General features: G+C 38.0%; 1 protein-coding gene across 1 annotated transcript in view; it reads right to left on the bottom strand.

Annotated features, from left to right (window-relative positions):
* CYFIP2 (cytoplasmic FMR1 interacting protein 2) overlaps positions 1–15,107 on the bottom strand; it is a 77,881-nt gene that overhangs the window by 41,473 nt on the left and 21,301 nt on the right. The window contains exons 3-8 of the mRNA XM_063447757.1: positions 5,766–5,932; positions 5,263–5,352; positions 4,269–4,346; positions 3,473–3,574; positions 2,720–2,901; positions 1,137–1,233 (exon numbers count right to left, since the gene is read on the bottom strand). Of these exons, the coding sequence (XP_063303827.1) occupies positions 1,137–1,233; positions 2,720–2,901; positions 3,473–3,574; positions 4,269–4,346; positions 5,263–5,352; positions 5,766–5,882 (666 nt within the window). The 5' untranslated portion in view covers positions 5,883–5,932. The remainder of the gene's footprint in view (positions 1–1,136; positions 1,234–2,719; positions 2,902–3,472; positions 3,575–4,268; positions 4,347–5,262; positions 5,353–5,765; positions 5,933–15,107) is intronic.

Genomic DNA, 15,107 nt, shown 5'->3' with positions numbered 1-15,107 from the left:
CATATCAGTACTATGTTTAGATTATACGACTGGCTTTTTAAGATGCACCTCAAAAAATATAAGATCTGCATGATAGGTGGCCCTAAAACATAATTACTGTTATATTATTTTTGAATAGATAAAATAAAATCTGTGCATTACTTCAATCTATTTTATATAGCCTTTCACAGATAAAGCACACACCTGCAATCTCTTTGGACATGATCTTAATATAGGGTGATTAATAAGTTTGATGTACTGCTTGTTTTGGAGCAACAAATTCTACTGAAATGTCTCCTATAAAATGAATACCCTTTACTTCTTAAATAAAACCGTCAGTCCATATGCAGGTCAGTCTATATTTGCATTCAAATCATTGATTAGAACACAGTCCCTCCCATGCAGTCACATTTACAATACCAATACTACATGGGCCACTTTTGTCCTAAACACACTCCTCTTATATGACATTTAGCCCACAACAGCCTTTGCCACGACAAAGAAAACCTTAAAGGGACACTCTAGTTACCAGAACAACTACAGCTTAATGTTGTTGTCCTGGTGAGTATAGTCAGTCCCTGCAGGCTTTTTGCAGAAAATACAGTCTTTTCATAGAAAAGGCAGTGTTTACATTAAAGTGTAGGGACACCTGCAGTGGCCACTTGTCAGATGGCCACTGGACATGCTTCCTGGCAACTCAGGACTGACCTTTCCGCATAGAGATGCATTGATTCAATGCATCCCTATGAGGATTTGCTGATTGGCCAGGGCAGCTTTTGGACCAACCCTTGCCACTCCCATCAAATCTAATGCTCTCCTTGTGGGAAAGCATTGGATTGGCTGGATCATCAATTCTGATGATGTCAGCCAACAAGGTGGATTGGGGCAGGGCCAATGCTTGCAGACTTATGAAGAGCTGGAAATAAGGCAAGATGTAACCTTTTCTAAGGGAGCAAGGGTAGGGGGTAAGCCACCTAAATGGTGTTTTAACACTATTTGGTCAGGAATACATGTATGATTTCCTAACCTTATAGTGTTCCTTTAATACGTAAAAATTGGAAAGAAAATCTTGGGGAGGAGTATGAGAACTGCATATCCTGGAATGCTATAGTTTAGTATTACACATACAGAATTTCTACAGGACTATTGACACTTACCTGTGTAATCCGATTGTGATTGGCCAGAAACATTGAAAGATTCTGCGATTCCTGTATAGACTGGGGGTCAGCCATCTTTCTAAGAAACTGAGCAGCTCTACCAGAGACATAAACCAGGGACTGAAATTACCAAGACCTTTTAATGAAAGTGCTATTGAAAAATGTTAACAATGTGTAAATAGAAAAAAAAAGGAAAGTATCCTTTTTTTTTTTTAATAACAGAAGAACTGTATTCTGTGAAATCCAGCTAGAAGTGTATTATTTTTCTTTATAATTTTCTTACCATATGAAAATTTATCTTGTGGATAAACTTAATATGCTAAAGCAGCGGTTCCCAAACTGTGTGCTGCGTGCCGCAAGATATTTTCCCGGTGCTATAATCATAGCACCGGGAACTGTGCTCTCCCCTGCTGGCTCTGCAGGACCGGAGGGGAGATTAGAGATCTCCCTCTCCGTCCCGCTAGCACTTTGCTTACAGCCGGCAGGGGACAGCTCCCCCATACACACACACACTGCCCCCCATATACACACTACCCCCTCACACACAATTAGCCCAACCATACACAATCACTGCCCCCCCATACACAAACACACACACTATCCACCCACACACACACACAATCCCCCATTCACACACAATTACCCCCCATACACACACACTGTACCCCTCACACACACTGCCACCCACACACAATACGCCCCCCACACAACCTGCCCCCCCAAAAAACACACACTGTACCCCTCATGCACAAACTGCCCCAAATACATACACACTGCACCCCTCACACACACAAACTAGATCCTTCACAAACACAATGCACCCCTGTACACACAGTGCACCCCTCACACACACACTGCACCCCTGTACACCCCCTCCTCCCCCCCCTCCCCCCCCCCCCCACAAACACTACAGCCCCTATCCTGGCAGACCCCAGGTAAGTTGTCAAACTGTTCTTAAACAGTTTGACTACTTACCCTGGGAGGGCACTATGGCACTACTGACACCATAACCACTACAATGTAATGTAGTGGTTATTGTGACTGGATTGTTTCTTTAAATAATCTACCAGTGCCATTTCCAAGATTTGGGGCCCAGTATATGCCGCAGCGCTGTACATATTTACAACCTAGAATTTTTTTTTGACTTGAGGTGCCTTGGAAAAATATTGAAATATTAAGGGCGCTTTGAACCTAATAAGTTTGAAACCACTGTGCTAAAGGGATATAAGGGAAATGAACTAGAGTCTGATTTCTGCAGAGAGATAAAAAAAAATCATATAATGTTAAAAAAAATAGGGTCATCCAATGAGGAAATGGCCTGGTGTACAAACAAACACCAAATCAGCTTACACGGTACTCTTGGACCACAAAGGTTTATAAATTAAAACAATCAGATGACTAGAGACCATGTACACCTCTCCACTGCCAGTACACTAATATCTGGGCATGGTAAATCATGTCACACATGCTTACACCTAGCTGCCCACTTTCCCATCCAGTCTACCACTTGGGTACACTGGTAGACACCTGTATAAACACATGCATATACTTTCCAGATCCATCCACCCTGTGCGTTCTCTCACCGTTTATAAGCCGAGTGATCATTTTTCACGCTGCACTTCATGTTTTTCAGTTCATCCAGCACTGCAAACATGTTAATGAACTTGCCCAGAGTAAGCAGGTATGCCTCAGAAACAAAATCCTTCCTGCGCTCAGCGTGGCACAATCGCTTCACCTCATTACAGAATCTCTCTATTGCTTTGCGCTGCAGGGATAACAGGTAGAATGGTAAAAAGTTAATCACTATGGCGACATTTTGTACAATGGAGCCTTTGTCAGAGTGTACAGAAATGTTCTAACAGTTGTCTCTTCTGAATCCTATTAAAAATTATCACACAATCTTTCAAGTTTTTTGCACAAATAAAGTGTATAGAAATTAAAAGGAAAAGTTGCATCAAATTTTATTTTTCTGTTAAACAGCTTCACTGCAAAATAGAAGCAGCGTAAAAAATGTCAAGTAAAAAGTAAGAAAAAATGCTTTTCATTTTGAAACCTAACATTTTAATTGTTCATAGAGACCTGAATGAAAGCGGCAGGTTCCTCCCCAGCACTTCCTGTTTTCACCTCAGGTTCCTGTATGACACAGTCTGTTATTTGCTTTCTTTCATCTACTTTTGCTAAGCGAGGGCAGCTGGACTGTACACATTTATTGGCTCTTTTTACAGGACTATCATTGCTGTAGCTAAGAGACTTTGTTCTAAAGAGCACCTAACCACCTTTGGGAGAGGTTATGGAGTAGAACAATGCTGTTTATGTGGAGAGTTTTTATCACTTACCTGAAAATACATAAACTTCATCAATTTTGTGACTTCTGGCTCTAAAACTTCCACTGTCTTCTCATAAATTTCTACACGATTTGGTTGCTCATTGCATTTTACCTGTAATAGGAAATCATATAAGTGTATGTTTACATTAAATAACAATTTCTATACAATATTCCCAAAGTGTATTGTAAATAATGATTAAAAAACAAGTTTCAGAAGAGCACAAAAACATTTAAGTATCATTCTGGCTGTCTGTCTGCCTATCTATCTATCTATTTATCTGTCTATCTGTCTGTCTATCTTCCATCCTTTCATACAAGTCCCTGATAAAATTAGCAAAGTAGTCACTGTCATTAACATGAGGTAAGAGTTTCTTGTAGTCCTGGAATCAGCATACACAGGGAATATTTATGATACATTTGTTTTCATTAGTTCTGTGGCTCCCCTATGCATTGTCCCTGGAGTTATTTTGTTCCCAACGCTATAAAAAGAGAACAAATTTGCTCCTACATAAGAATGTAACTGTTCTTGAGACATTCTGTGCCATCTAATCTTTCATATAACAATGACATATTCTGTAGCGCTGTACAATAGAGGGAATTAAGACAAATAAAGAACATGTACCGATACAAAACTATATGATTCCATATCTTAGCTTGGTGTCCTCAGTCACTATGAGGGGCAGAAATTAAACTGGCAGCAGTACAGAATTTAAATCTCTATTATTTAAATAAATAAATACATTATTTGGTCACCTTGGGGCGCTGTTTATTGTTTGTCTGGCTCCTGGGCCTGATAACACACTCACCTGTGGAATGGCTCTAGAACAGCTTCTCCAGGTATACAACATGACAGCATACTCCTGCCCCTCCTCCAACATCTCATTCTGTAAAAAAACAATTGCAATTTCTAAGTAAAATTCCCATCTACGCCAGTCTATATGCTCTCCTGATGGTAAATCATAAAGTAGATTCCTAGCATCTGTAGCATTGCTAACAGCCCTGTTCATAAACTGTAAACAAACTTACCGTATATCACCAACTGTATGTCTACCAACATTTTTAGCAACTTCACTCATCTGGAACAGTGTTTGTGGCTGAACTACCTAGACCATAAATTTTGCTAGGTAGGAATTAATAGGATACAATCAAATTAATCTGACCAAAGTGAGCGGATTCTTATTGATCAAGCAACTTTCTGGTCTGGAAAGGAGTATTGTGCAGCTGAAGACTGTCTCTTCAAGCACAGTACCAACAATTACAGTGAAGGTATATTTTTATTTTAAGTTAATGGTGCAAGTCTAGGCAACCTTTCAGCAGCACTGTACCAAAACAAGACTTTGAAGTCCCTCGGCGTGCAGGTCCTATTTTATTTTTTTAAGTTGTTTTTTGCCATAGTCTGCTTGTATTATGCATGAATGCTGCAGCTGCTTTGTAGGGTTGCGTTTGTGTGTATGTGGACTGTGTTATATCGCTTATGTGCGTGAGAAATTTGTGGTATTGCATGTGTTACGTACGTATGTGGTCTGTGTATCATGTTGTGTGTGACTGCGCTCTTTACTTAATTAGATGGCTAACTGTGAGATTGTGTTTTCTGGTGATATGTTGTATTGTGTGTTTGTAGTGTTGTGTGTTGATGTGTGGGTGGGCTGTTTGTAGTATTTGCCTGTGGTGTATGTCTCGCTGTTTGGATGGATAAATTATTACATTACAAAGTACATATAATATATTTTGAAGGAATGTGGAGCTCATAACATTTTGCTTTTTATAATCCTTTTATGATATAATATAAAAGATACTTGCCATGCTTGAATGCACAGTTGCTTGCTCAATGTATCGGGCTATTCCTGTTACAAATGCATTACGATCTTCAAAGTTGGTGTCAAAGTTAGCCTGTGAGAATTTGGGATAGAAAGCTTTAATGTACAGCAATACATTACTAATTCCTTATCCCAGCCTTTAAAAACTTTATGACTAATTACAGACAAATCAATTCCTACTGTGACAATCCTGATATGTCTTTGTTACTGAACACGTAAGAACTGCTGCTGTGTAGATAGGGTTGGACACAAACATATACACAATGTTCACATTGCAAACTGGATACACTGAAGTGTTCATCTTCATATCTCCGTTAAAGCATTTACATCCTTAGTAGATCCTTCTAAACAGAAAAGGCCCAGCTCCACACTTTTATTAATGTTTCCATATTGATACACAATAATGAAAATATTTTATCTTATTACTAAATATGTCATTATGTCTAATCTGTCCAACAAAAATGTTAGGCAGGTAGAGAAATATACCTGGTACATGATGGATGAAGGTGGAGGTTCAATGCATGGCTGCTGGTCGGGGAGGGGCAGCTCCTCCAGAAGGTCCACGTTGGATAACGCATCTTCCAGCGTTACGTGGGTTGTCATGGTTACTAAATCCGGTAGCAACAGTCTCGAGAAGGTTTAGTTACAACAGTCTGAGGGGAAAAAAAATTAATAAAACACGATTTATTCACAAATGAGCTTAAACAAACAAATGTCTGTTAGGAAATTAATAACATTAATATTATTAAATTATTATAATTATTACATTACATTACGAACATGTGCTAAGCATCTTAAAAACAAGCTCAATTTTAGTCATTCAAATTGTTCCTTGTCTTCAATCATTTAAAGGAACACTCCAGTTTCAAACTGATGATGTCTAGAGTGTTCATTTAACCATGTAGATGCCAGGCACCCCAGTACAGCAAAAATAAAGATAATTTACCCTTTTCTCTCGTGGATTGTCTAATGACTAATGCTTCCCTATGGAAGCTTTCACTTCCTCTTGAATGATCATCAAACAGAGTGAATCAGGAAGCCCTCCTGGAAGTCAGCTTAATTGTTCCAATTTATTTCATAATAGTGCCAACTTTTCATATAATCATCAATTTTATGATTGGGGACAAGAGTTAATCCCTAAGGCAAGCAAAAGTGCTCTCTGGATCTGGAGTGTACCAGACAGTCACTAGAGCCACTTCCCGCTGTTTAACAGAATTTGACTCTGGACACTTTGCATGAGGGCGTCCAATGTCTTTAAAATCCCCTTAGGGAGTAAATGCTTTCCAATTGGGAAGGCCTAATGTGCACAGGGTGCTCACTGTGCATGCTCATTAGGTTCCCCCTCGCGATGACGTTGGAAGAGGCAGAGACAAGGACAGCACTGAGGGACTTTGGCGCTGGAAACTGGTAAGTGTTTATAGGGTTTTTAACCTTTAGAGTGCGGAGGAAGAGGGCTGGGGCGCAAGGGCAGAGGGACACTATAGTGTTAGGAACACAGCTTTGTATTCCTAACACTATAGTCTTCCTTTAACTCTTTCAGTGCCAAGTTTAACATGTCCAACAGTTCAGAATACAGAGACCAGAATGAGAGGTTCTTAACTAATCAAGTCATAATTAGCCAAATGAGTTGCTGGTGTGAGAATTTGCACCAGAAGAAGTATTTGTATAATGTGTTGGGAGTAACGTTCATCCTGGAGTGACCTATAAACAGTAAGAAATATTTTTACACATTTGGCATAATGGATAAGTATTACAGTTACAAACATGGAAGACTTTTAATAAAGCTATACATTAAAAATATAATTTTACAATAAATATGATAAATATCAGGGACTAAAGATATGCTGTAGAAAATATATGTCATTATTTAACAGTTGTGAATTATTGAATAGCGGATTTAGGTGCAGTATTATTTTTACAGTTTTTTTATGAAAGAATTAAGCCACTGTTCAGAATACACCAAACCCCTTTCATTTAAAGGAGCACTCAAAAACACCATAACCACTACAGCCCAAAGTAGTTGCTCTGGTGTCAGGAGTGCCCTGGAACCCCACCAATGTAAGTAGTCAATTAGTTAGCTAAGCTCGTTGGCTGAAATCGATCAGCTGAATTTCATATTCCTTTTTTTAAATACAGGATATATTGATTATTTAAATTGATTTCCCAGTTTTTATATATTTTTTTTGCAAATGGGTTACTAATATAAAACTATTATGCCATTCTGTATTAGGTTTCAAAGGCAAGAGAAGAGGAAGTAAAAATAGAGAGGCCAGTTCTTTTTAATTTAATATGACTCTTTAGTGCAAGTATTTATTTATTTATAAAATATTTTACCAGGAAAGATACATTGAGATTTCTCTAGTTTTCAAGTATGTCCTGGGTTTTCAAATATGTCCCATTCATAAATTTAACAACTGTAGCATGTCTGAGCTGAATAACATGTTGCAGAGGCACCACTTTTAGATCTCCATAGATGTTCCAGTTGGACTTGATGTACTGGATGTGCTTCAACAACAGTTCCATATTTCTCTATATTTTTTTCATGTGTGCCACATAGTTAGCAAGTATTTAAGGGTGGACATTGCCACTGTGTAAGAAGGCAGCCTTGAGCCTAACAGTGATTAATCAACAAAGGTGCCATTATTGTGGGTTATGCTCACAACCCAAACAACCGTCAATGTCAGTACAGAAAATGAAATTGTCAACCTGTGCAAAACTATTCGTACCTGGTGAAAGTAAACACCATCCATGCAGTCTTGAACCCAGTAGTTCTGATTTTGCTTTTAAAAATCCAAAGTCCCTGATCAGGTTCTTTAATTCTGACTGTGTTATGATCATCAGAGATACATAGTTCAAAATCTGGATAAATGCATGCCAAGATGCTCCATTGCAGCATCTCCACCTATTTTCTCTAAGCTGCATTTCTGGTGTCTTCGGTACTGGAAGACTATTGTCATGTGGCACTGGTCTTATTGCTGAAGGTTGATTGGGGGCATTCACTTGATTTCTTATTTTCAACAGAGAAACCAGAGACATTTTTCAGACATAAGTAACAGTTTGTCAAGTCATCCTTCTATCATTGGGAGAGGACAGCAAATGGAATTGTCTTCTGAACCACTGAGCCAAGTTCTAAGATAGACACCGCATCTTGCACAACAAAAGTGGTGATCACCAATCTTACAACCAAACTAAATCTGAAGAATTGAATTTTTTTACACCTGCCCCTCCATTCCTGCTTCACTACAAAACTCAGTTATTCTTAGTAAATGAGTTTGACAGCCATGCACTACATCTTCAAACAGTTTCAGCAAGGGCTGCAGCCATCATCACATGCTGCCTATGCTAAGCTTGCCTTAAGATGGCACATTTAATGTGCAGTAATTGAGGTAAACCTAAAACACAATCCTGCTGTGTAGGAAGGAAATTCTGCAGGGAGCCATTTAAAAGCACCAGTTTCTCCTTGTATGTTTTTATAGTATTTCCTTTTAGGTTATAATCTATTTTCTATTTTTACATTAGATGGAACGTACAATATTAAAAAAACAAGCATATTATCTGAGCTTCTGATGCACAGGGAGTGATATTAGTCAGCAACTTTCTGTAACATGCAGACGGCTATGAGACTGTCGTTGACCACATACTATCTGATGCTTAGTGAGCAAAGGCTTTGCATAACAAGAGAAATAAGGAGATGACACTTCCTATCAGCTATTTTATTTCAATAAAGCATAGTAATAATTAAGATAATTATGTATGTACCCTTAGAATGGAAGTTCGTTTGAGCAGGGCCCTCAGAGCCTTCTGTTCCTGTACATCCAACTTGTTTTGTAGCAACTACTTGCTTATTAGTTCACCCATTGTACAGCGCTGTGGAATTTGTTGGTGCTTTATAAATAATAATAATATGTATGTATAACAGGAGTAGTGCCTGGAAATGTCCACATTAAATTTTAATTTGTATACACAGGATTACATCTTTTGCTAGAAATTGTGGCAGATTTTAAAATTAAAATTCACTGTTCCCTTTCCTTTTGTGTAGATGTTAGTAAAGTGTGGTTGTGTTAACACTTTGTACTTAACTTGTTGTAGTGTAATTACACTGTTTTTTTATATCCACAAACTAAGCAAGGTCTTTCCATGACACAAAATGATTTATTACTTTGTTCTCAGAGCTGCAAATTATGTTATGCCATCCAATTTCGACTCTTGTTTTTAAACAAAAAATCAAATAATAGTTTAAATATTTTTTTTATATGGGAACTGTTCCTATACACTTGAGTTTAATCTATGATTTTAATAATAAATTTGAGTGATACTCATCCTTGAGTTGATAGTGGATTGATGCTCTATTGAGTAGGCACTTGTGGGTATCCTTCACATTTTGCTGTACCAAGGAATTCCACTGTTCGAACATGCGGCCTGCTTGACTGGTGGCCTGGTGAACAGGGGAGGCGGGCGATCCCCTAAAACGGGGTTTGTTTGACCAGTAACTTCTCTGCTGGCACTTCTGGAGATATCTCCGACCAGTCGCCCAGGTGCCCGGAGGGTTGCTTGAATCCCAGAGTGCCATTGGACCAACACTCATGCAGAGGGTCCTGGACTATGTGGATGTGTCTCTGCTTACAGTTAGGGCTCTGAGAGGTGGAAAAAAAACCTCATACCTAACACAGTTCTTCAGCATGAAACTTGGCTGGTGCAGTGTGTGGGGGAGAGATGGTATTATGTCTGACATTGAGACAAACCATATCCTGAGGCATGCCTGTGGCATTGAATAGATCCATGCATCCTTTCTGGTGGAGATTCTACTTATTCAATGCCGCCAACCTGTTACCTGTATAGAGATGATTGTTTTTCTTTTTACTCTCTTCTTCTCTGACCAGTACCCAGTGGCCTTAGAGCTATTTTGTTAAAAATGTTAGTTCAGCATGTGTGATCATTTTTATGTAGTTTACTTCCTCCATGTCTGGAGGCCTTCCTTATTCTTTAAGCTCCACAGATATTCTTATTATCCAGTCCTTTCTTCCTAGCCTGCTTGACTGAGATATTGTTTACTTACTCAATGTCTAAACTAATGTCTTAGCTCACTGATTCTAATATAGAAAGGCCTTCCAGATATGTATGTTTAGCCTGTTGTTTTTTAAATTAAAAAAAATGCAGTATTGCTCTAAGAATGTACAGATTCAGCAAATGTCATGCGCACATTATATCCTGAATGTAACTTTGATTGCATATTTCTGATGTTATGGCACTATAAGTCCATTTGTATTCACATGCACTTCAAAAATATACAATTTACACAGCTTTCCACTCAGTGCTTAAAGGGAAAGTGTCCCTTAACAGTATTTTTATTATTATTATGTTTACTTAACCCTTATTTAACAAATATGTGTTTATGAGGTGTGAAAAATAATATTATATGTAGAAACCCACACCACTGTATTTATCTCTGTGCTGTGTGCCTCCATCTTGCCTCTCTGTCAGTCACTCTTATACGCTTTGCCCTTTTCTATCACTTTGCCTTTACAAAGTATACCAATATCAAGATATCTTACACAACCGTCTCATATTAAAGGGGCAGTAAGGCAAAGTATGTTGTTATTGATCTGTGTGACCATCTAGAATTTAAAGGAACATTTCAAGTACCATACCCACTACAGAGAGTGCCCTGGCACTCTCCCACAGTAAGTAATGAAATCGTTTAAGAGGGGTTTGAAAACTTACCTGGGATATGCTAGGCACCTCTCCTGAAGCTCCTTGCAGGCTAAAGTAATTATGTTGCTTGAGCTGTTCGTTTAAATTGATACTATAGGCACCAAAACCCCTTAATCTCAGTCAATGAAGTAGCCTGGGTGCCATGTCCCTGTTGTTTTAACCCTGCAACTGAAAACATTGCTGTTCTGCATAAATTGCATTTTTTACACTGCAGAGTAGAAATGCTTCTAGTGGCTGACCCTCTCACATCCACTAGAGGTGCTTCTGTCCAAATAACCAAGTGATTCTCAGCTTGAAGTGCTTTATTTAGCAGAAATGGTGGGTGAAGAGAGGGGGGGTCACTATATAGTTAGGAATACACATTTGTATTCCTAACGCCACTGTGTTCCTTTAAGTTATTATAGAAACTTGGCTAAAACACTTACCTCCCGTTTTATTTAGTGAAGTTGCAGGTTCAGTGAATAAACCCAGCCACTCAGGGTAAGCAAGATACACAACCATCCTGGAATCCAGCTCCAGTCAATCCATGATGATGGCAGAAAAACATTCTTGAAAGCCAGGTTAGGCTATTGTTTGAACATGTTTTTTTTTAACTAATCTGCATAATTTTAGTTGTATAATTTGCACCTTATGACTGGCTGTCATGCTACACAGTTTAATTTAGTTTAGCTCCTGATATTTCATATGAGTGAGTGTGTGCATTGCACAATGGAATGCTTTCCATTCTAGTCTACTGTACATATTCAGGTACACAGGCATGCCCAGAGCATCATGGGGCAATAATATACCCCGAAGATAGAAATGTGAGGTACCGTAAGTGCATTTTATTACCACGCCACTACACAACCCAGCAAATCATTCAGTGGTATTTACTAGGCAAGGCAAAGAGGAACTGTAGATCGCAGAGAATGTTATTTTGTTAGTATTTCAGAGATGATCAGATATAATAACTATGAATTCACGTTTACTTTAGCGCTGTATTTTCTGTAAATAAATAAACATCATATTTTAATCATGCTATTTAATAATACATAGCAAGACAATTTCTTCACCAGCACAAACACCTGTCTGGTGGCTGATGGCATTTCAAAGGACAGTAGAAAGCAAATAATCATTGTAAAAGATTCCAAATGCTTTGAAGTGGGGTATTTAAACTGTGGCAAAACAGCAATTGAAATAAGGGGCTGCCGAGATGTGAGCATCACCTCCCATTAGAATGGATGTATAGTGGTTTAACCCCTTAAGGACACATGGCATGTGTGACATGTCATGATTCCCTTTTATTCCAGAAGTTTGGTCCTTAAGGGGTTAAATCCCCTGCTGTACCACTGTAATGGCATCCTAATGCTATGTATCTGATGGAACATCTCACACCGCTAATACCTCACCTGCCACTTACTTATATTTTGTTTATTCACAGCACATTTTATTATTTGAAAAGCAACAACAATGTGTTAATTTGTTAATTTTTTTTTGCATTAGTCTGTGTGACTGACTATATGTCTAGCTCTAGCATATACATTTAACAACTAATTGTAATAAGTAATGTAAGTAAATTGTAATAAGTAATGTCTGAATACATTGCACCTGATGCTATTTGTAGTTATACCCCCATCCTTTAGAACGTGTTTGTGCTAGCAGCATGTCCCCTCTAAATTACCTGTACCATGTTTAATCACATGATACCACTATATTTCCCCATACACCACAAATGCACTATGCACATTCAATGCAAATTACTTCTCATGGTATTGCTCACCCTGCATAAAAATACACAAAGCAAAGCCCTAAGGAAACTGAGGAATTTACACAGGTTTAAGTTAAACAATAAAAAAAAAAAACCTGATACTGCAGTGGGTGGCTATTTCTGCAAAAAAATAAATTAAAAAGCATGTGACTGCAGAGACACAAGACTAACAGAATTTCGTAGATGTACAGAGACAAAACAGCATTGGATAAACAATCTATGCAAGTGTTTGATTCTCAAAATCAGTGGATCTCAAACTGTGTTTTTAAGAATACTGAACAATTACTGGATTTGAGAAACTTCCCATGTAAATGATAACATGTGGAAGCAAGTGGAAACTGTTCTTTAAATGGACACTCTGAACCCCTAAAGCCCTTTAGCTTGTTGAAATGCTTTATGTGTGAAGAGTGTGTACTATTTTCTCATTTTACAAAAAGCACGGATTTCAATAGAAATGGTCACTTTTACAAATTAAATGTGTTGCACTCCTGGGCTGTTAACCAGACAACTGTCCCTGTTACTGTCTAGTTTGCTTAGCTTAGTAGAGCTGAACTCAAAAGGCAGGTAATTGCCCGCAGTACCTGCCTTGAAAAGACTTCTTGTTGATCTGAGTCTGTGATTGGACATTCACAGAAAGTCTGGGTGGGGAAAAAGGGGAGGGCTTGACAAGACTGCAGACAAGATATCTGTAGCTATCGCAAACTGTCTTAGCTATACCCCCAATTAAAATAAATGCATATTTAAAATGTTTTCATTTGGAGTATGTCTACTGAACAGTGTTTTTTTAATTTTTTTTATTATTTGGCAAGTGGAGTGTCCCTTAACTCTTTTTTTTAGGTTTTATACTAAATTTAAGAATACAGTTATACATCACTGTAACGTATTTTTGATATGTTTGCATTCCAAAGCACATCTGTTGGCATTGTGTTGGCATTCAGCCTTCTGGGAAGGATGTCTGATTTTTTTTTTTTTTTTCATTTATGATACTCTTTTCCCCTTCCAGATCTTATTGTGCTGTCCAAGCATAAAAATTATCTTCCAGCCCACCTCATTGGATCTATTAATCCTCTGATCCATGCAACGTGGAAACAAATTAAGGTACAAATTCTAGAACAGTGGATTTCTCTTGTGAAAAGAATTAGATCTATGTAAGAAATTCAATAATCAGCCTTAAGTCTGAAAGTTAAACATAACAAAATCTGTCAACCATGGCTTGATTATTTGCTTTCTTTTTCTGAGCTCTTTCTATCTTTTCCTGAAAAGTAAAACGATTTCTGTCTTAGATCGGTTTCGTTGTATCTCACCTTTATTATTCTATTTGTCACTTGTTTAACTCTACTAGATAGTATGTGGCTTTAACAGAGCGAATACATTTATTTGGTTACTTATGATTTAATTTGGTTTGTTTTTTTCTTATTGCTTTTTATATGTGATTCTACAGTGATTCTTTTCCTGCAATCTGACACTTCATCAGGTCTTTTTTGGGATAAAGATTGTATCCAGCTTTCTAATTTGATTTACAATTCATAAATGTATCCTTCATGCAAATTTTGTTACCACTATTTATGCTCTTTATATGCATTGCAACTTTACTGTTATATCCTGCATTTATCACCTTCTTTGTTAACATAACACTTGAAAAACGCATTAAAGGTCTAATTATTTTACTAACATACTGCATTAAAAGTATATTTAAGTTTGAATAGGGTCTCTAAAATAAGAATGCCTTACTTGTTTCATTACATGCTTTTACCCTCAGCTGGGGTGATATTGGCTGAGTTTAGAAAGAAATATATAGCACTGTATCTCCTGAATGTCCCATTCCCTGGCACAGTTCCTAGGTAATGGGGGAAACCATTTTACAAAAATCTGCTATCTTACCTGGGTCACGACAAACACTATGTCTCCTCTGCAACAGGTTTATGACATCCAGCTTTTGCAGATTTGCAGAAGCCAGATGCCAATCCTGCCGGTAGCTCATTGGTTAATGATATACTATTGATGGTTCTGGGGGCGGAATTACACTTCCAGCAGCATCAATTAATATCTCAGTAGGTGCTGCGTGTCATACCGAAACGCTGTGCATACTGATTCCAAGCACCATGAGCACTTCAAAACACTGAAGTGAAGTGGTGGTGGTGCTTGGAGTAACCCTTTAACCTATTTTTAAACATGGGTATCCATTTCAACTGTGAGAACATATCCTTGTCGACTCTGCTAAGATATTAGAATTTTGGAATATATAATCCCTCTCCTGTAGCATATTAAAGGACTGTAGTAGCATAAAAAACAAAACTGAGGTATTTGATGTCGTGCACAAATATTCAATTGGTTTCCATGGTGATCCCCCACATTTTGTGAATCATGTC

Source organism: Pelobates fuscus, chromosome 3 (assembly GCF_036172605.1).
Source record: "Pelobates fuscus isolate aPelFus1 chromosome 3, aPelFus1.pri, whole genome shotgun sequence".
NCBI lineage: Eukaryota > Metazoa > Chordata > Amphibia > Anura > Pelobatidae > Pelobates > Pelobates fuscus.
This window is presented reverse-complemented; position numbering and strand designations above follow the sequence as displayed.